This window comes from Loxodonta africana, chromosome 26 (assembly GCF_030014295.1).
Source record: "Loxodonta africana isolate mLoxAfr1 chromosome 26, mLoxAfr1.hap2, whole genome shotgun sequence".
Taxonomy (NCBI): domain Eukaryota; kingdom Metazoa; phylum Chordata; class Mammalia; order Proboscidea; family Elephantidae; genus Loxodonta; species Loxodonta africana.
The window spans coordinates 33022635-33045167 of record NC_087367.1 but is presented as its reverse complement, the minus strand read 5'-3'; the positions used below and the strand labels follow the sequence as shown (position 1 = coordinate 33045167).

General features: G+C 38.3%; 1 protein-coding gene across 7 annotated transcripts in view; it reads left to right on the top strand.

The window, feature by feature from the left end:
- RASGRP3 (RAS guanyl releasing protein 3) overlaps nucleotides 1-22533 on the top strand; it is a 130589-nt gene that overhangs the window by 42068 nt on the left and 65988 nt on the right. For 3 of the 7 annotated variants that reach the window (XM_064277214.1, XM_064277216.1, XM_023555272.2), the window contains exons 2-8: nucleotides 5253-5378; nucleotides 10410-10599; nucleotides 16987-17130; nucleotides 17706-17837; nucleotides 19181-19328; nucleotides 20778-20951; nucleotides 21327-21443. In XM_064277214.1, coding sequence (XP_064133284.1) covers nucleotides 17126-17130; nucleotides 17706-17837; nucleotides 19181-19328; nucleotides 20778-20951; nucleotides 21327-21443 — 576 coding nt within the window. In that variant the 5' untranslated portion in view covers nucleotides 5253-5378; nucleotides 10410-10599; nucleotides 16987-17125. Of the gene's footprint in view, nucleotides 1-5252; nucleotides 5379-10409; nucleotides 10600-11584; nucleotides 11688-16986; nucleotides 17131-17705; nucleotides 17838-19180; nucleotides 19329-20777; nucleotides 20952-21326; nucleotides 21444-22533 lie in introns of all 7 variants that reach the window. The other 4 variants (XM_023555268.2, XM_064277217.1, XM_064277218.1 and 1 more) reach the window with 4 other exon arrangements.

The window sequence follows — 22533 nt, the reverse complement described above, 5'->3', positions numbered from 1 at the left end:
CTTCAGTGCGGTTGAATGTGTCCATCTGGAAATCAGCTGGTTGCAAGTGTCTGGAATGTACATATACGGCTTCTCTTCCGTGTCCAGCTCCAACCAAGTGCTAGGAAAACACCTGCTTGGTTGGACTTTGGAATTTCTTAGTAATTATTACTACAGCTTGAAGACTCTCATTTCCGATTCAATTCGTGTTAGGTAGCTGTAAATATATTAGTTTAGTTGCCAGTATTAAATAATGACCAGGAACCAAGTAAAAAAAAAGGAAGTTAAAACTTGTTATTTAATTGTTACCAGAAAATGTAATGAGGCCTTGTGAGATGAGCTCCAAGCTGGTTACTGACTTCCAGTCAGTGCTTGGTACCAGTGATTCTCTGAATTGCCAAGTTTGCTGGAATAATAATGGTTACTCATTTTCAGACAATAGGATCTGTGATAAAATGTTTAGAAACTAACCACAGAGAACAGTAAACACTTGTTCCAGACAATGTCTAGAAATTGACCTAATAGGCGAGACTTAACAACAGCTAAAATTTTTGTGGGTAATGGAAAAAATATAAATGTTTAGAATCAGATGGACTTGATGTTGTAACTTAACTGTTGTCAACACGCTATTGGACAAATAACCTCTCTGGGTCTCAATTTCCTCATCCATTAAATGGGGATAATAATAGTTTGTAGTGTGTTAAATAAAAGATTTAAATGTGGTATAGGCAATTTTCCTGACATTATATCTATCACATCACATGCCACCAACAAGCGGTATTTATAGATTATTACTTTGGAATCGACTTGACAGCAATGGTTTTGGTTTTATTATTATTACTGCTTAGTTTCCTAAAATCTAGGACAACTTTGATTATTAATGTCCCATGAATTTAGTAAAAGCTCTTTGCAGGAAAGCACAAACAACAACAACAAAAATAGGAAAAACCCATTACCACATTCATTAAACTCATCCAAGGCAAGAATGGCAAATAAATGACTTTTTTAGTTGAAAAATATAGTATTATCTATGGATACTTCCTACGATCATTGTCAAATTTAAACTTTAGGAATATTGCTCCACTATCCGTAAACACAGTGTGTTTTACTCTCCTTGTCATCAATTATGGCCTGTTTACAGTGTTTTAACCGTAAGTTAAAAGTGTAAGCAGTGGACCCATTTCTTAAATTCATGCTATCCTAGTAGGTTTGTGATAAAAACAGCTTTGACAATGATGGCAATGAGAACTTGGTGGAGCACACTGGAAAGAGCAACTGATTATGAAGGGAAATAATGTAGAAAGAGAAATTAACCCAAGGAACTGAGGGGCGAAGTTGAAAGAAATGAGAAGAATTAAAATTAAAGCAAACCAATGCATAAATAACCAAAGAGTGAACTGAGAAAAAAGGTAATGATATCTTGTAATTTATGACCTTTTGAATAGCAACAGATAATGAGAGCATTGGAAAGTGCAAGTGGCGTGGTAGAAATAGACAAAGCCTGACTAGGAAGTTGGAGAGCATGGGGGATAAGACCAACTCCAGGGATGGCTCCATGATCTAACAAAATGTACAGCTAGAAATCTGGAAGTTATCTCTGATTTCTTCTTTCTACTCATTCCCCAAAGCCAACCGATCAGAAAATCTTATTGAATTTATCTTCAAAATACATTCTGTAACCAAACACTTCTCTCTCCTTATGGCCACATTGTGGTTTGGATAGCCATCATCTCTTGCTGTTATAGTTGTTATAATTGACATCTATTTAGTTTCCCCATCCTCGATGTAGGTTTATACTAATCTCTTCTCCATACTGCAGCTGGAAAGATCTTTAAAAACATACAGATATAATTATGTTTCTCTCTTGTTTAAAACCTTTAAAATGATGGCTTCCCATTACCCTTTACATAAAACCAGACACTAAAATACTGTCCACGAGCTACTTGCACTGACTCTTTAACCTTATCTCTTGTCACATTTAGTATTTCAGTCATTCTCAGTGCTTTGCAATTTCTCTTACTTGCCATTCTCTCCTTTACTTCTGGAATCTTTCTTTGTATACACTATTCTTTTTGTCGGGGACACTCCTTTCTACCCACTCTTTGTCTAGCTAACTCCTACCCAACATGTAGGCCCAACTTAGGCAAAACTCTTCTGGGCCCTAGACTAAATTAGTGTTCTTCTTCACCCTTCATTGTGCTTCATAGGATACTTCATTATGAATACATATTTAATTACTTGCTAGGGTATACGAGCAAGAATTATATCCTTCTTGCTCACCAACTTCTCCCCTCCCTCACTTCCCAACTCCCTATACCAGCCACTCCAGTAGCAAGTTTAGTGTCTGATGCCTAATAGATTCTTATTAATATTTGTCAAATAAATGATCCTTAAGGATTTTATCATTTCTGCTATTGAGCTCAATAATTTTGATTTTCCTGTGAAGTCTCAGAAAATATAATCATAACACTTTTTTGTTCAACCCTATGTGAGAAAGGGAGACTTAAGTTGCCAGAACAACTAATACTATGACACCTTAGTCATTAATCCTTAAGGCTTAATGGCTTGTAATACCACACATTCCCACAAACGATTTAAGCATTGAGAGGAATCTCCTTGTCTCCATCTGAAGGTCATATGAATATAAAGACATATATAGGGTCATTTATATATAAAGACACTATTTACCCTTAGGATGAAAGAGTCTTTGAGACTTTGTGTTTGTTTTCTCCAATGGGGATAATGCTATAGACAAGACCATCTTTGGAAATTCTAATGTTGCCAAAAGAATCCCTGGTAATGCAATGGTTAAGCTCAGCTACTAACCAAAAGGTTGGTGTTTTGCACCCACCTCGCAGCTCTGCGGGAGAAAGATCCAGCAACCTGCTCTTATAAAGATTACAACCAAAAAACCCTATGGGGGCAGTTCTACTCACATGGGGTTGCTTTAAGTCGAAAAATGACTGAACGGCACCTGACAACAACAACAATGTGGCCAACATCATTTCAAAACATTCTTGCATACTTATTGATGTAACACTCCACTTAATTATTCCTGCAGTCCTAGAGCCAGGAGAAAACTTCGTTGTCATTTTAGCCTTCTTCCTAGGCACTGTCTAGAAATTTAGTCTACAACATCCCTGACAGTAATGAGCTAAATATGGGGGAGAACTTTCAGGAATGGGAATCTAGGCTGATGAGATTACCTGGCTCACTCTGGAATGCTCTGGTTGTCACAATATTTTTTCTTCTATTTCTTCTTCCCTTCTCTAACCTAACACCTCTCTTCTTGTCACTTCTACAAATTGGTCCTCTTTTTAAGCTTAAGTCCTCAGGCCTTTAAATGTTTGAATGGAAGGGATAGCACAGGAAAAGGGAACCACCTTCCCCAAGCACACAGTGTTTTCCAGGCCCCACAGTAGGCACATTTTATATGTTACCGTATCAACTCCTTAAACAATATAGTAAAGTAAATGATCTTAACGGCATTTTACTTAGAGGTAACTAAAACTTTCTCATTTGGTTATCTAAATTTGAGATCTAAATGTTCTGAGTCAGGAGCCATGGGTGCTAACTTACATTGTTAAAGGATTAAAACAAAACAAACAACAACAACAACAACAAAAAAACAAGCAACAGCAACAAACAAAACCTGTTGCCTTTGAGTTGATTCAACTAATGATGATCCCACGGGTTACAGAGTAGAACTGTTCCATAGGGTTTTCTTGGCTATAATTTTTAGTGGGAGCAGTTTGCCAGGCCTTTCTTTCATGGGGTGGCTGGGTGGGTTTGAACTGCCAACCTTTTCATTAGTAGACAAGCACAAGCTATTTGTGACACCCAGGAGTCTTTTGTTAATGGACAGCTGCATTGAATTGACTCCCTCTCACTCTTTCTAAAATTAAGAGCAATTCTTATTGTCCTAGATAACTTCACAAAGACTTTTTTGAAGATAGAAGCTTCACCAGTCACATTAACGAAAAGCCCTTCTGCCAAGTGAACACATCATAGCCTTGGAAATCACACCCAAAAGAACCTTACTGTCCCCATAAAATCAGAAATTCTCTCTCAGAAATAATGCAAGCCCTGGGGAAAATGTGGCTTATTGTGTCCTTTTCAGACTTGTGAGCAGATACCAATGCTGGGGAACAATAATTTTCATCTCTGCCAGAGAGTACCTATCAAAACTAAAGCTAGTCCTAAACCATTCGGAGAGTAAACCACCTGAAGAACTTGACATTCATTTTGAGGCAGTCAGGAACGATTTTGAGTCAGAGTTTGATGACCCCACAACAGGCTGCTTTAGGGATTTACTAACATTTCAAAGCCAATGTTGGGAAATTCCTAGTGAGTAATCTACTGGTTTTGATGTAAGTAAGTATATTTGGACTAAAATAGTATTTTACACCCTGTGTAAAGCTTGGTTTTGCCAAATTTATGTTTTTTTTAACAAGTAGAATTAAAAAAAAACTAAAACTAATTGGTTTAAAAAATGTTACCAAATGGTTGCAAAGAAAAAACTTCCAAGTACACATTGTTTCTAGCCCTAATAATACTCTCACTTCCCTCTGTCATGGATTGAATTGTGTTCCCCTCAAAATATGTGTATCAATTTGGCTAGGCCATGATTCCCAGTATTGTGTGGTTGTCCTCCATTTTGTGATCGAAGTAATTTTTCCCATGTGCTGTAAATCCTAATCTCTGCCTGTGGTTTATGAGGCAGGATTGGGTTACGTTGAAGAGGATTAGGGTGGGATTTAACACCATTACTCAGGTCCCAGCCCTGATTGAATGTAAAGGGAGTTTCCTTGAGGTGTGGCCTGCATTACCTTTTATCTTACAAGAGATAAAAGAAGAAAGAAGTGAGCAGAGAGTGGGGGACCCCATACCACCAAGAAGGCAGCACCGGGAGCAGAGGGTGTCCTTTGCACCTGGGGTTCCTGCACTCCCAGACCGAGGGAATATTGAGGACAAGGACCTTCCTCCAGAACTGACAGAGAAAGAAAGACATCCCTGGGAGCTGGTACCCTGAATTTGAACTTCAAACCTCCTAGACTGTGAGAGAGTAAACTTCTGTTTGTTAAAGCCAAAAAAAAAGTTACCAAATAACTATTTTGAATTTTTTCCCTTTTTAATTGATTTCATGGATGAGGTTTAGACAAAATCTCAAGTACCACCTATAACTCAGAGTTTTGGAAACACTAACACAATGTGGATTCTCTTGAGTTTCTATTATTTAATTCTGTTTGGGATTTCTTTCTTTCTTTTACCAGGTTTTCCAAAGTACTTACTCAAGTTGGACAAACCAGTTTTACAAACTGCTTCCCCAATGCATTTCCCAATGATAATACCTGCCCTTACATTTCCTTCAGACCTGGAAATCTGCTTGAAAATAATAGGTAAATATTTCTTTAAACTATTGTAGATTATGTAAGAAATGCCCCTAAAAGTAAATGTGCCTAGAAAAATGAAATGAAACATAAGTTGTCTTTGGATGATGGCTAACTTTTTCCCTTCCCTTTTTCCTTACTGTCTTATTTCTAGTAATGAATGTATATTGCTCTAACAATAAATAAGCTTTACATTTGAAAAAAGCAGTTATAGACACAATAATGTCTATGAATGTGAAATAAGATCTCAGGTAAATATGCAAGTGACAGGATGTTTAGCAGGGCCACAGACACATCTAGTGATTGCAGGAACAGATTGTAACCTGATAGCCCAGCCCATCTGGCTCATCATGTGCCAGCTTCTTTGCAGATCACAAATATAACTCCAAACCATAGTGACAGGGCTTTGGTACCAGGTTGTCTCTAATCCCTTGTGGAGAGGCCAACACCTTCCCCAAACAGCTAAATAATTATGGTTTTGACCTGCAAAATCAATTCAGTTAATCTAGGCTATTTGGTTCTAAGTAATACATGTAGTATTTAGTGAGTAAAACAGGATAAAAAAAAATGTCTGTATATACATACAGGCAATCAAACTTGTGAACTGCTCAACCTTGATTTTTAATAGGATCAACAGAGCTTATATTAGGGAAAGCAGAGGCACGCTACTCCAAAATGTTCTGAAAGAGGTATCAAATTCTTATTATGAATCTAGGGAGAGTCTATAAAGTACAGAAATTTGGCAGGAATTCCTACCCCAGTGATGTTTGCAAAAAGCTAATGTAAATTATTAAAACAAACTTTAAAAAATAATCTTTAATATGTTTATGATGTATATATACACTCACACAAATATACACATTTTTGAAGGCACACTTTTAACAATCTTATTCATTTCTTCATCCATCCATCTACTCATTCATTCAAGAAATGATCTTTTAGTATTTTTTTATGCAAATGGTACAATCTTAGGTGATTGAGTAAATCACAAAACAAACATGTAAAAATCCCTGAGTTCTTGGAGCTTACATTTTTATCACCAGAGAGATGAAAAACAAAATAAATATATAGGATGTCAGATGGTGATAATTGTGATGGAGAAAAATAAATCCAGGAAGGGAGGTAGGGCATGCCAAGTGGGAGATGGGAGTGGGGAGGGGGGTGTTGTTATTTTAAATAGGGTGGTCAGGAAAGGCCTTCTAGATAAGGTGACTTTGTTAAGAGATATAAAGAGTTAGTCTCAGATGATTTTAATACTGTATTTCCCTTTCACAAATCATTTAGCAGTGGAGGTAGGGGAGTACTAGTCCAGTGTTTCTGTTATTTTTTATTGCAAAAGGTAGAATAACCCTTTCTTTATGCTCTAGGAGTGGTACCTTCTGTACAAGAACATGGCTCCTATACAGATATAATTAAGACCGAAAACATTTTTCCTCCAAAGTTATCTGCTTGGTGAGCTGCAGTTGTTGTTAGGTGCTGTCAAGCTGGTTCCAACTCATAGCGACCCTATGTGCCACAGAATGAAACACTGCCCAGACCTGTGCCATCCTTACAATCATTATTATGCTTGAGTCCATTGTTGCAACCACTGTGTCAATACACCTCATTGAGGGTCTTCGTCTTTTCTGCTGACCCTGTACTTTACCAAGCATGATGTCCTTTTCTAGGGACTGATCCCTCCTGATAACACGTCCAAAGTATGTAAGACACAGTCTCACCATCCCTTTTCTAAGGAGCATTCTGGTTGTACTTCTTCCAAGAGAGATTTATTCATTCTTTTGTCAAAAAAAAAACAAAAAACAGTCCATGGTATATTCAATATTCTTCGCCAACACCACAATTCAAAGGTGTCAATTCTTCTTTGGTTTTCCCTTATTCATTTTCCAGCTTCCACATGCATATGATGTGACTGAAAGTACCATGGCTTGGGTCAGGCATACCTTAGTCTTCAAAATGATATCTTTGCTTTTCACCACTTTAAAGAGGTCCTTTGCAACAGATTTGCCCAAACCAATGTGTCTTTTGATTTCTTGACTGTTGCTTGCCTGGGTGTTGATTGTGAATCCAAGTAAAATGAAATCCTTGACAACTTTGATCTTTTCTCAGTTTATCATGATGTTGCTTTTTGGTCCAGTTGTGAGGAGTTTTGTTTTCTGTATGTTGAGGTGCAATCCATACTGAAGGCTGTAGTCTTGGATCTTCATCAGTAAGTGCTTCAAGTCCTCTTCACTTTCAGCAAGAAAGGTTGTGTCATCTGCATAACACAGGTTGTTAATGAGTCTTCCTCCAATCCTGATGCCCTGTTCTTCTTCATATAGTCCAGCTTCTCGTATTATTTGCTTAGCATACAGATTGAATAGGTATGGTGAAAGGCTACAACCCTGACGCAAACCCTTCCTGACTTTAAACCACTCGGTATCCCCTGTTCTGTCCAAACAACTGCCTCTTGATCTATGTAAAGGTTCCTCATGAGCACAATTAAGTGTTCTGGAATTCCCATTCTTCGAAATGTTATCCATAATTTGTTATGATCAACACAGTCGAATGCCTTTGCATAGTCAATAAAACGCAGGTAAACATCCTTCTAGTATTCTCTGCTTTCAACCACGATCCATCTGACATCAGCAATGATATTCCTGGTTCCATGTACTTTTCTGAATCCAGCCTGAATTTCTGGAAGTTCCCTGTCGATATACTGCTGCAGCTGCTTTTGAATGATCTTTAACAAAGTTTTGCTTGCGTGTGATACTGTTCAATAATTTCCACATTCGGTTGGATCACCTTTCTTGGGACTAGGCATAAATATGGATCTCTTCCAGTCAGTTGGCCAGGTAGCTGTCTTCCATGTTTCTTGGCATAGATGAGTGAGCACTTCCAGAGTTGCATCTGTTTGTTGAAACATCTCAATTGATAATCCATCAGTTCCTGGAGCCTTGTTTTTTGCCCACACCTTCAGTGCAGCTTGGACTTCTTCCTTTAGTACCATCGGTTCCTGATCATACGCTACCTCTTGAGATGGTTGAATGTCAACTGATTCTTTTTTGGTATAATGACTCTGTGTATTCCTTCCATCTTCTTTTGATGATTCCTGAGCCGCTTAACATTTTTCCCATAGAATCCTTCACTGGTGAGCAGACTGGCTCAAATGGCACTCTTCAGGTGTCCCAATGAAGTGGTACAATTATACAGGCGAACATTAGCTCTTTTCCCCTTCATTCATGTGTTTGTGTTCTGAAGCTGATGTGAACCCATTGAAGGCAGGCACGGGACAATAACTTGTTCATCATGGCAGCCTCAATGCCAAGCTCAGTGCCTGGCATATGTCAAGCGCTCAGTGATTGCCAGCTGAATACATAACATTTGAGAGTAAAATAGACATTAGCTTTAAACGTTCATGAGATGAATCCCCAATGGCCATGTTTATCTACTAAATTGCCCAAAGTTAATAAGTGCTGCATATTACATCATGAAAACCTGTCTACTTCTTTAAGCCGTTTATGTACCTGGCACCAAGGACCTGCTCTGTAAAAGAAAATGATAGTGTGTCTTGAACAGGGATTTTGAAGCTATTTCCAGTCACATTTTCCCCATGACAGTGCTGTTAAATGGGACATTTTTCTTCTACCTCTGTGACAAATGCTATTGTTGTTAGTAGCTGTTGAGTCAGCTCTGACTCAGGGTGACCTTATGTATAATAAAACAAAACATTGCCTGGTCCTGTGGCGTCTTCACAATTGTTGGTATGTTTGAGTCCAGCACTTTGGCTATTGAGTCAATCCGTCTTCTTGAGGGTTTCCTTTGTTTTTGTTGATCCTTTTCTTTACCAGATATGATGTCCTCTTCTAGCAATTGATCCTTCCTGATAATATGTCTAAAGTAAGCAAGCCAAAGTCTCACTATCTTCTGTCCTGTGGAGCATCTGGTTGTATTTCTTCCAAGACTGATCTGTTCATTCTTCTGGTGGTCCACAGTATATTCAATATTCTTCACCATTAGAACATATCAATTCTTCTGCTTTCCTTTTTGACTTTTCAGCTTTCGCATGTGTATGAAGCAATAATATGTGACAGGTAATCTGTTTTAGATTCTCTTTCTGAGATAGTGTGGAGGAGTGAGACTCTTCACACTAGATTGGGGCATAATTGTAACACCTTATGGTATCCATACGGGAAAATAACAAAAGAGAGAAAGAGAGCCTTTATTTTAAAGTCTTGACCTGGTCCTTAATAATTGTCTAACTTTGGACAACTTGCTGAAACTCTGTAATTCCATGACCTCATCTGTACACTAGGAATAGTAATTACTACCTCACAGCATTGTTGTGAAAGTCAAAATACACACACACACACACATATCATTTGGCATGGTACCTAATGCATGATGTTCAATAAATTATTGTTAATATTTTTACCACTAATGTTACTATTAAAGAAGTTAGGCAAATATAATTTTTTATAGTTGTTGAACATTTATATGATCATTGAAGATAATTCTAATAAATATATTTGCATTTACACATTTATCTCCTAGAAGATGTGCTTTAAAGAAATATATTAGTAATACTATTAAACCACTTAACACATAATATTCTTGAATGTCTTACCCACTGCCCACTGCTGTGGAGTCGATTCTGATTCATAGTGACCCTGTAGGACAGAGTAGAACTGCCCCATAGAGTTTCCAAGGAGCGCCTGGCAGATTTGAACTGCTGATCTCTTGGTTAGCAGCCGTAGCCCTTAACTACTATGTCACCAGGGTTTCCCTTGAATGTCTTATTGCTTAAAAATATGAAGAAATTCTAGAATACTGTAAGTATCAGAAAAAATTTCGGCAACAAAATGGAATGGTATTTAACAGTGGTCTCAAAGCACCATATGTGCTAAAGGACACTTTAACAGACCTTTTGTTGTTATGGTGGTTAATATAATCTTGGTCACATTCATATTTCTCTTGTACAAAGATAAAATAAGGTAGGAAAGTGATGCTTTAATGAAGTCTGAACTCCAGTCTGATAACTTTCTTTTTCTCTTGTTTCTTTAGAGTTTCCTTGAAGTGCAACTAAGAACAGAGACTACCTAACATCACCAGCTTGCATGATTATGGAGATGGTTTATCTGATGTTGAAAATGTCCATAGTTTTTTGACAACAGCTGAACAACCATGGGGTCAAGTGGACTTGGAAAAGCAGCAACATTAGATGAACTGCTGATCACTTGCATCGAGATGTTTGGTACGAAACTTTTCTCATCTCATCCTTTGTGCATAATTTGTTATTACCATTTCACTCTACTCAGATGCATTTGCTTGTTGTGGAACACAGTTCAATCTCTGTTCTTTGGTATTTAAGGCCTTTTTAATTGACACCAACCTATCTCCCTAGTATCATTGCCCTCTGCACTTCTTCCCCTTTAATGCTCATAGCTCATGCCCCCGCCAGATCGTTCACTTAATGTTTCTTAAACGTTCCTGGCACCCTTTTACCTTCATGGTTTTACCATACCCCTTTTACTGAAACTCAGCTTCAGGGTTTATCTCAGAAGTTGCTTTCTTCATAATATTATTCCTAATCTCTCTGTCGGGAATACTGCTTGCCTCCACCATGCTCCCACACCCTTTGCACTCTCTTATGGCACATGGTATATACTGTTGTGGGTAGCACAGTCTGCTGCATTCAATATTCGCACACAGATATTTTATCTCCTACTAGGTTTTTGATGCTACAAGTGTATCCTTTTTATCATGGTGTTTCTGGATCCACATCAGCACTTAAAATAATTCCTTGCACAAACAGGCATACAGGAGTTGTTTGTTGAAATGATTGTTATAAAAATCAGAGTTAAACCAGGGTAGGGTTGCCAGATAAAACATAGGATGATCAGTTAATTTTGAATTTCCGATAAATGATGAATAAGTTTTCAGTGTAAGTATATCCCAAATGATGCATGGAACATACTTATATTAAAAAATTATCTGTTGTTTATCTGATATTCATGTTTAATTGAGTACTCTTTATGTTTACTTGCTAAATATGGCAATTCTAAACCAAAAGAATGACAGACTCACCTTAACTTGCAAGCAAATATCAGAAGGTAAAAGGAGGGAAAAGATAATTGAATCAATGAAAAATCTTTGATGCTATTGTTTCTCTATTGGTATTAGAAAAAGAGAAGAGTAGCCCTGTTGTCTCCTCATTCTTTATTTTATTTTTTTAACAGATGACAATGGAGAGCTGAATAATAGTTATTTGCCAAGAATAGTTCTACTGATGCACCGATGGTATTTATCATCCACTGAATTGGCAGAAAAACTTCTCTGCATATATCTTTTCAACTACTGTGTAATTTTTACAGTCATAAATAAAGTTTTTTTATTATTTAGATAGAGTCTCTATCCAAAGCCAGTAGATTAAAATGAATTAGCAGTCTTCAGTTAGTTATCCAGCTGTCTTGTTAATATATAGAGATGTCTAGACAAAACATCTGGATGATGGATCAAAAGTTCATTATTCATTTGGGCATTTTGGCTCCACTTGAAAATAACCACTAATATGTAGAACGAAATCGTAGCTATAGGCTGAATGTTTCTAACTTGTCTTCAATATTTCTGCTGTAAATGACAGTAAAACCTCCAAAAGCTAGAACCTGTCAGAGAAGGGAAAACTCAAATATTTTCCACTGATAGAGAGCAATAGAAAAGTGGTAAGACTGCACCTTGTCAAAAGCGGAAAACTTGCAAGACCCAGAAAAACAAGGGAGTCCAGCTCTCATAGGATTCACTGTGCGATGAAAGAATATTTAAAGCTGATTCAAGACTTAATTTATTCCTTCCAAGATGCCAGAATGGTTGGGATAGAAGATACAGCAAGACATATGGGAATGCCAGGCAAAATGATATGTTTTGGATTAGGCACAAATACTACCTATGTTTTCACATCTTCCCTTGCTGGCAAGACACAAAGAACATTCTGACAGGTTTACTGTAATTTGTTTATTGGTAATAATATTAGATTTCCTCTGACATTAAAAACCAAAAAACATAGTTAGAAATCAAATTCTATAATAAGGGCAGCTACAAGTACACCGTGATATAGTGCCTGAAAATGAGCCCGTCAAGTTGGCAGGCACTCAAAATACAACTGAGGATGAGCTGCCTCCTCAAAGTAGAGTCAGCCTTAATGATGTGGATAGAGTCCAGCTTTCAGGACATTCATTTGCTGAGGTGGCACAACTGAAAATGAGAAAAGAAACAGCTGTAAACATCCATTAATAATCAAAACATGGAATATATTGAAGTATGAATCTAGGAGAATTGAAAGTGGTCAAAAATGAAATGGAATACATAAAAATTGATATCCGAGTCATTAGTGAACTAAAATGGATTGGGATTGGCCATTTTGAATCAGACAATCATATGGTCTACTATTCTCTGAGTGACAAATTGAAGAGGAATGGTATCACGTTCATTGTCAAAAAGAACATTTCAAGATCTATCCTGAAGTACAACACTGTTAGTGATAGGATAATATCATACACCTACGAGGAAGACCAGTTAATAAGACTATTATCCAAATTTATGCACCAACCACTAAGGCTAAAGATGAAGAAATTCAAGGTTTTTTACTAACTTTTGCAGTCTGAAAACTATCAAACACGCAGTCAAGATGCATTGATAATTACTGGTGATTGGAATGGGAAAGTTGGAAACGAAGAAGGATCAGTAGTTGGAAAAATATGGCCTTGGTGATAGAACCTATGCTAGAGATCACATAATAGAGTATCTTTTTTCAACAACATAAATGACGACTATACATGTGGACCTTACCAGATGGAATATACAGGAATCAAATCGACTACATTTGTGGAAAGAGAACAGAACAAAGCCAGGGGCTTTGAAGCTAAAGAAAATTAGAGCAAGCCCACGAGAGCCAAAATACCTCCTTGGGTATATCCCACCTGAATTTAGAAACCTTCTCAGGAATAGATTTGATGCACCGGACACTAACGACTGAAGACCCAGACAAGTTGTGGAATGACATCAAGTACATTATACATGAAGAAAGTAAGAAGTCATTAAAAAGACAGAAAAAAAAGAAAAAGAAAATAACAAAATGGATGTCAGAAAAAGACTGAAAGTTGCTCATGAATGTCAAGTAGCTAAAGCAAAAGGAAGAAACGATGAATGAAAAGGACTGAACAGAAGATCTCAAAGGTGGTTCAAGAAGACAAGGTAAAGAATTACTATGAAATGTGTGAAGGCCTGGAATTAGGAAATCAAAAGGGAGGAACATGCTTGGCATTCCTCAAGCTGAAAGAACTGAAGAAAAAATTTAAGGCTAGAGTTGTAATATTGAAGGATTCTACGAGGAAAATATTGAAAGACACAGGAAGTATCAAAAGAAGATGGAAGGAATACACAGAATCACTGTACCAAAAAGAATTTGTCGACATTCAACCATTTCAAGAGGTAGTATATGATCAAGAACAGTGGTACTGAAGGAATAAGTTCAAGCTGTGCTGAAGGCACTGGCAAAAAACAAGGTTCCAGGAATTGATGGAATACCAGTTGAAACGTTTCAAAGAATGAATGCAATGCTGGAGGTGCGCACTCATCTATGCCAAGAAATATGGAGGACAGCTACCTGGCCAACCTGACTGGAAGAGATCCATTTTTGTGCCCATTCCAAAGAAAGGTGATGCTACAGAATGTGGATATTATTGAAAAATATCATTAATATCACACACAAGTAAAATTATGTTGAAAATCATTGAAAAATGATTGCAGCAGTACATGGACAGGGAACTACCAGAACTTCAGACTGGATTCAGAAGAGGATGTGGAACAAGGGATATCATTGCTGATGTCAGATGGATCATGGCTGAAAGCAGACAGTACCAGAAAGATGTTTACCTGTGTTTTATTGACTACACAAAGGCCTTGGACTGTGTGGATCATAACAAATTATGGATAATGTTGCAAAGAGTAGGAATCCTGGAACACTTAATTGTGCTTGTGTAGAACCTGTACATAGACCAAGAGGCAGTCTTTCTAAAAAGAACTGCGTGATTTAAAGCTAGGAACAGTGTGCATCAGGGTTGTATCCTTTCACCATACTTATTAAATCTGTATGCTGAGCAAAAATCTGAGAAGCTGGACTACATGAAGAAGAATGCAACATCAGAACTGGAGGAAGACTAACAACCTATGATATGCAGATGACACAACCTTGGGCTTGCTGAAAGTGAAGAAGACTTGAAGCACTTACTGATGAAGATCAAAGCCACAGCCTTCAGTATGGATTACATCTCAACATAAAGAAAACAAAAATCCTCACAACTAGACTGATAAGCAATGTCAAGATAAACAGAGAAAAGATTGAAGTTATCAAGGACTTCATTTTACTTGGATCCACAATCAACAGCCATGGAAGCAGCAGTCAAGAAACCAAATGACACATTGCATTGGGGAAATCTGCTGCAAAAGACCTTTTTAAACTGTTAAAAAGCAAAGATGTCACTTTGAGGACTAAGGTGCATCTGATCCAAGCCATAGTATTTTCAGTCATCTCATATGCATATGAAAGCTGGACAATGAATAAGGAAGATTGAAGAAAAATTGATATCTTTGAATTATGGTGCTGATGAAGAATATTGAGTATACCATAGGACTGCCAGAAGAATGAACAAGTCTGTCTTGGAAGAAGTACAGCCAGAATGCTCCTTAGAAGCGAGGACGTTGAGACTTCGTCTCACGTACTTTGGACATGTTACCAGGAGGGACCAGCCCCTGGAGAAGGACATCCTGCTTGGTAAAGTAGAGGAAGACCCTTAACAAGAAGAGATGACACAGTGGTGGTTGCAACGATGGGCTCAAGCATAACAACAATCGTGAGGGTGGCACAGGACTGGGCAGTGTTTTGTTCTGTTGTACATACGGTCATTGTGAGTTGGAACCAACTCGTCGGCACCTAACAACAACAAGTCCACCAGTTTTATACATAATGCAGTCTTGAAAGGTATTTGAAAGCCAAATGATTGAAAATAGAAAAACGGTCTCACATTTATAAGGAGCTCCCTCCCACCGCCCCTCCAAGACCTAAGGTATGTTATATAACCTCTACTGTTGGTACCTGTGGTCTTCGCCTTCTCTAAGCTCAAGGTGTACTGCAGGTGAGTGAGAAGCCCTTCAGGGCACAGGGAGCCTGCCAGGGGGAGGGTCTGGCAAGTGTTACCAGTGCCTGCTACCACTGCCTGGACCAAGTGGAGCTTCTACTGCTTGCTTCAAGCTTCCTTCACTTTGAACTTCTCTCAGGCCCCCTACAACCTCACAATAGCAGAGCATGTGAGAAAGGGTAAGGTGACTTTTGTCCTGAAGTGAGAAAGAGCCTGGGCTCCATGGGGCCCACTGTTGGAAGGCAGGGCATAGGGAAGGAAGGATGGACTGGATTGATTCAGTTAGGCCTCACGCCTCTCCAGGAGCCAAATATTGTCCAAAGAATATATCCACAAATGCTATTCTCACTCTTAGTATGTCCACTGATGTAGCAAACACAAGTAAAAAGGGATATTTGGACATACATAATCTAACATGTGAAAGTACAGATTGTACACAAGTTGAAAAGTGCCTGTGAGTCGACATTTCTTTAAGGTTTATTCCCTTTGTGTCTTAGCTTCTTAGGACTGCCAAAAAATACCACAAAGTGGAGTAAAACAAAGCAAAGCAAACAAATAAGAAACAGAAATTTATCATCTCAAAGTTCTGGAGACTAGAGGTCCAAACTCCAGGCACTGTCAGGACCATGCTCTCTCTCTGTTCACTCTAGGGGAAGATCCTTCCTTGTCTTTTCCAACTCCTGGTAGTCCTAAGCATTCCTTGGTGTTCCTTGGCTTATAGATGAATCTTTACATGGTGTCTTCCCCCTGCACGTGACCCTATTTCAGTGTCTGTCCTCCTCTTTTATAAGACACCAGTCATGTAGAATGCGGACCTACCCTATTCTGGTATGACCTCATTAACTTGACTGATAACATCTACAAAGAAAGACCCTATTTCCTCAAACAGGTCACATTGACAGGTACAGGGTTTAAGATTTTAACTATCTTTGGGAACACAATTAAATCTATAACACTTTGGAGTCCTTGTTCACTGCATATCCACAGTACCTGGCATAGAGCAGAAGCTCAATAAGTATTTGTTTAAAAGAGTATGAATGAATAGACATGAGATCAAATTACAACACAACCTTCATATTAATAGACCTGAAAAATGACAATTTCAGATACTAAAGAAATTAGTGTACTTATAAAAGACATTAATCCTAAACACAAAATCTTTTTCCATCTTATAATCCTAGGGCTCTGGAAAAAAGGGTGCTTGTGTATGCCATCAATTTTAATTATCTGTAGTTGGCAGTACGTACGTTTATAATTACAATTTACCTTCATGGTTGGTAAGTGCTCAGGGAGATTAAACTAATTTTATAAGTGTACTCTCTTCCAGATAAAAAGTATATCCCAGAGCAATAATAAATTAAATTTTGCTTATTCAGCTTTGAAATTATCAGTGTCCATTCCTCTCTCTATTTCGGTGTCCACATAACCCAGTATGGCCCTTTTATTAGGAATTCATCTAAATTGGGAAAGCAGTTGCAGGTGGGTGCAAAGGAAACAAAGGTCAAGAACATTTTCTTTAACCAGAGCACGTATCAAAATGCCAGTGGAGAAAGGTGCAATGAATTTCGATTAAAGATCTGCTACTTCATGAGGTAAATATACTTCAAATTTTAATTGCCTTGTGGTTTCTGGTTCTGGGATTGTTGACATCTCCCTTCTCCCCAAGCAGCAGACCTAGTCGCAGATCTAGTTTGGAAAATAGGATCAACTCAGATCTCCCTTTTTTTGACTTTTTTGAAATTGACCCTCTTCAGTTCTAGGGGGTAGAATTTATCTTTCTAGTGGGGTGGAGGTCAAGCAGTGGTAAGCTTGTTTAGGGAGTGAAATCGGCTCTCAGGAAGGGTGAATTCATTTTATTCATTTTCTTCTCCCGCACCACCTACATTCCCCATTTTCTTGCCATGAACTGGGGGGAAGCATTTCCTCTCGTCTGTTTTTTTTTTTTTTTTTATGGTTCTAGTGAGAAACAGAAAGAGAGGCTCAGGGTGGCAGTGGTGGACTTCATTCTGTGATTCAATGTGGGAAGAGAGAGACTCAATGTGGGGGGTGGAGGGGAGATATTTCTAATTTGGGGTGTGGTGTTGTATTCTGTGAAATAATGTGATAATTTCCATACAGGTCCAAGGTGACACGTTCCAGCTTTCAAAAAATATTTGTTGTATTTCAGGTACTGGATTCTGAAGTTTCCTGCAGAGTTTAATTTGGATCTTGGTTTGATTCGTATAACTGAGGAATTTCGGGAAGTAGCTATTCAATTAGGATATGAAAAACACATCAGCCTCATCGACATATCCAGCATGTAAGAGTGTCACAAGCTTCTTTCAAACACAAGTTCATGGCTTTTGGGAGGGAGCCCTGGTGGCACAGTGGTTAAGTAATCAGCTACTAACCGAAAGGTTGGCAGTTTGAATCCACCATCCGCTCCTTGGAAACACTGTGGGGCAGTTCTACTCTGTCCTATAGTGTCGCTATGAGTCGGGATTGACTCGACAGCTACGGGTTTGGTTTTTTTGTTTACTGATGACCTCACTTGATCTTAATCCATATCATTTCACAATTTAGATTTGCTCCTTTAAGGGAAGTCTTGCAGCTTTTAGCACAGCTACTTTGAAGATAACTCATCTTTCCAAGCTTCAGTTTCTCATCTATAAAATAAGGATAACACCTTTCTCATGGCGTTATTGTGAGCATCCAATAAGTTCACAAGATAATATGTGAAAACATTTGGCACATAATAGATGCTCACTACTTATGAATCTAGTTAATGTCTCCTATGCCCTTGCTTCTCAGTGTGATCTAGAGAACAGCAGCATTGACATCACCTGGGAGCTGATTATAAATGCAGAATGTTGGGTCACACCCCAGACCTGCTGAGTTTTCATCTGTATTTTAATAAGATTCCTGAGAAGCTCTGTACCACAGTGCTTCTGAGGTTGGCCTGAGATTGAACAAATGTTGACCATAGTTGTACCAGGAGCTGGTTAGCTCAGTTATTAGAACTTGGTGCTAATTAGACTAGAGTTTCCTATCAACTACCTAACTTTGCACAGAGAAAAATTATCTCATGACCCTTAAGTCTGATTATGCATCTTGCTAACTAATGTACGCTCTTGTGTCCCAGGCACTCACAGTCTGTAATCCAGGAATCATCGAAGATGTTTCTTAAAAATACAGATTATTCAGGTTCAGCCCTAACAAATCAGAATTTCTGGTGGTGGGATATAGGCCTCTGTCTTTATAATAAGCTTTCCAGATAATTCATATGACACTGAAGTGTGAGAACCATAGCTTCTGGTGGTTTGCACATTCCTTAACTCACCACCTAAATGCTGATAAACACCCACAATTATATGCCTAGCCTTGACCTCTCCTTTAAGATCCAGACCTTCCTGGTCCCTAGGAGGACCAAGTAGGAGATTCTGGGTGGATCAATGTAAACCCATTCTGTCTGGAAAAACAACTCAAAGTTTATGTTCTATTCGCAATGGGGCGGTGGTTTTCTCTTCAAATATAAAAAGCAGGGCATGTGTTTTGCTCAGGCCCCTGGAAGCAAGCCAAGAATTTCAAAGTCAGTAGGTTAATAACTTCCATTCAGTGAAATGGGCTTTCTGCGCACTGACCAGACTCACTCTTCTTTTGTAGTCCTTCCTATGACTGGATGAGAAGAGTCACACAGAGGAAAAAAGTATCCAAGAAGGGAAAAGCCTGTCTGCTGTTTGACCATCTGGAGCCCATTGAATTGGCTGAGCACCTCACTTTTCTGGAGCATAAATCTTTTAGACGGATCTCAGTAAGAAACTTAACATTTATTCTTCCAAGGATAACAACCACCATGCCAACTTTCCCGAGAGCTACATTTTCATACTCTGAAGTGTTGGCAGCCTCTGTCACTATGCTCCACTGGAAAAGTGCCCTTAATTCATAGGAACAATTCCTTCTAACCAAAGATAAATATTATCCTGTCTTTATTTTATGGCTCGGGAGCTATATTTCTGTCACTATTTTCAATGTCTCCTTTCATATGTTTAAAGCATGACTTTCAAAATACTTGGTGGAGATTTAGCCATTCACTCTGTTGACTTCTCCCAAGTGAAGGTGTTTTGCTATATGCCTTTTCATTTTCGGGAAGAATTATTTAGGCTGGGATTTGGGTGAATGCCTAATTATGGGTGTAGTTTGAAAATAGAAGTTGTGAACTTTGAAGAAAATCTCAGCATTGGGTTGTTTCTTTCCCAAGGATCGAGATCTCGAATCAAATTTTTCTTTCCTGCTCATCTTGAGAGCTTCCCTCCTCCACAATATTTCCTTTCTTCCTATGGACTCTTACCCCTCCCTAGTCACCTACTCACTATCTGCTTGCTGGGATCCCATTTCCACAATGGTCCACAATCAGTCAGTTGCTTTTCTTTGTGTCACCAAGCTCTGCAGCAGTCACCCCTCCTCCTTTTGTTCAAAGGTGCCAGGAAATGAATTACATTCCTGCTTGCAAAGTAAGAGCATCTGGTTAGAAGCATGGATTTCTGAAATACTGAGTATTTCCCTAAGCAATCCAACTTGGAGAAGACCTTAGCAATTCCCCACAGGCAGGCCATGGGAGGGAATTCCCTGCACCATATGTATGACAGTAGGCTCCCTAATATTAGGTGGCATCCATGCTGACTTTTTGAAAATGTGTCTGTTTTACTAAAGAGCTGCCTTACTTCAATTGCTATTTTATCTTACCTCTTTTTTTTTTCTTGAAAAGAAGATTTACAAAATGGCTCTGACTTATAATCATTATATTTATGCTCATTTTCTCTTCTCTAATGTATAGCATTGTTTCTCAAACTTGCTGATCATTGGAACCCCTAGAAGCAGGTTAAGCTCTTCCTCTGAAGATACTGATCCTTTAGGTCTGGGGTGGCCCCAGGAATCAGTATTTTAACAAATGCCCTAGGTGGATATTGTAGCAGATTTGGGACTCACTGGAGTATGACCATTCTGGTCCCTTCCTCCTCCCACCAAACTGTGATATGCAAGAGAGTGTGGGGGTTTGTATGAAATGCAACAAAATAACATTTTAAAGATGTATGTATATTTGAAATTGCAGGATGTCACTATAATGTGAAATGGATGAAATACTTATTTTGCTTTAAAACAGTATCTCTTGTCTTCTACGCAGCATTTTAATTTCTATGCAAAATTCTATTTTTTTAAAGGCTCTGTTATAATTCAGAATCTCTGACTTTTCCTTTACCAGTTCACCGATTACCAAAGTTACGTCATCCATGGCTGCCTAGAGAATAACCCAACCTTGGAGAGATCTATTGCTTTATTTAATGGAATCTCTAAGTGGGTCCAGTTGATGGTTCTTAGCAAACCAACACCCCAGCAGAGGGCAGAGGTCATCACGAAGTTTATCAATGTTGCAAAGGTATGTCTGGCAATCAGGACCAGAGTTCTAAAAGGATTGTTATAGCTGTTCATTCACTCTGTAGAGAAAAGCATTGAGGAAATTAGGCGTTCAAATATAAGGACATCAGGCAATTAAACCACTCATTAGGTGCCTAATGAACAAATCAGACTGCTCTCATGCAAGAAGATTGCTTTTAAAAAGCAATAGTTAGAAGCATTTAAGGTTGCCCTACTTTTCTGTGAAATAATTGTTATATTTTTCTAATGGAGTCCACTTGTGCTACATTTTAAATTAATATTATTTTTAGATTGTCATTAAAATTTTACATGCACAGAAAGTTTAGAATAATCCCAAAATCCTTACAAAATATTTATGTTAACATTTTTATTGCAGAAGCTCCTTCAGCTCAAAAATTTTAACACCTTGATGGCAGTGGTGGGCGGCCTAAGTCATAGTTCCATTTCACGCCTCAAAGAGACCCACTCTCATCTTTCTTCAGAAGTTACAAAGGTACAGTGGATCTTATCCTAATTCCAAGTAAAAACTTCATTCGTAAACTGTTTAGGTTTAGTATACTCTTGATAAACACTATTCAGAATGGGAAAGTTTTCCTCCTAGGCCAATGGTAGGTTACACATGGGGGCAAAGTAGGAAGGGGATATTCGGATCAGCCAAGTCCACTTGGAAAAATAGGTCAGAGGTGGTAAGGACCCCAACAAGAGAGCCTTGACATCCTGTTAACATACTGTAGTTGTAAATATTCAACAAATATTTATTTAGTACTTATTATGTGTTAGGTGGAAACCCTGGTGGTGTAGTGGTTAAGGGCTACATCTACCAACTAAAAGATTGTCAGTTCGAATCCACCACCTTCTCCTTGAAACTCTACAGGGCAGTTCTACTGTGTCCTATAGGGTCACTATGAGCCAGAACTGACTCGAAGGCAGTGGGTTTGGTTTTTTGGTTTTTTATGTGTCAGGCCACATCTGGTGGGTTCTAACCACTGACCTTTTTGTTAGTGGCTGAGTGCTTTAGCCATTGTGTACCAGGGCTCCATATTTTAGGTAAAGATGATTTCCCAAACTTAGTTTTTCTGCTGTATTTATTTCTAGACCACAATAATTTTTTCCCTATTGAGCAAAAAAGGAGTATTTCATCCTTATGAAAAGATTTTTTTCTAAGAGTATATTTCAATATATCAGTAAGGACACTTTTAGCTGCAAGTTAAAGAAAACTCATCTCAAAATCAATTTTTTTAAATAAGGAAATGTATCATCTCATATATCTGGAAATCTAGAAGAAGCAGAACTCCAGGCATGGTGTGATCAGAGCTCTGGCTCAGTTGTTTGCCTTCTTTTGAGTATCATGTTTTTGAGTCTTTTTCCTCAGACTGGCTTCTCTCCTGATGGTGTCGTTCTGCGGTAACTGGAAAATCTTATGTTCCTTTGTCCATGAAAGTTGGAGATAAGGAAAGCTCCTCCCACTGCCTGTCATCATCTTCACCTGCCATGGAATTAATAACTTTCTTTTTAGACATATTGAGCCACTTTAGGTCACATGCCCACCCCAGAAACAGCAGTTGCCATAGGAATACAGTGTA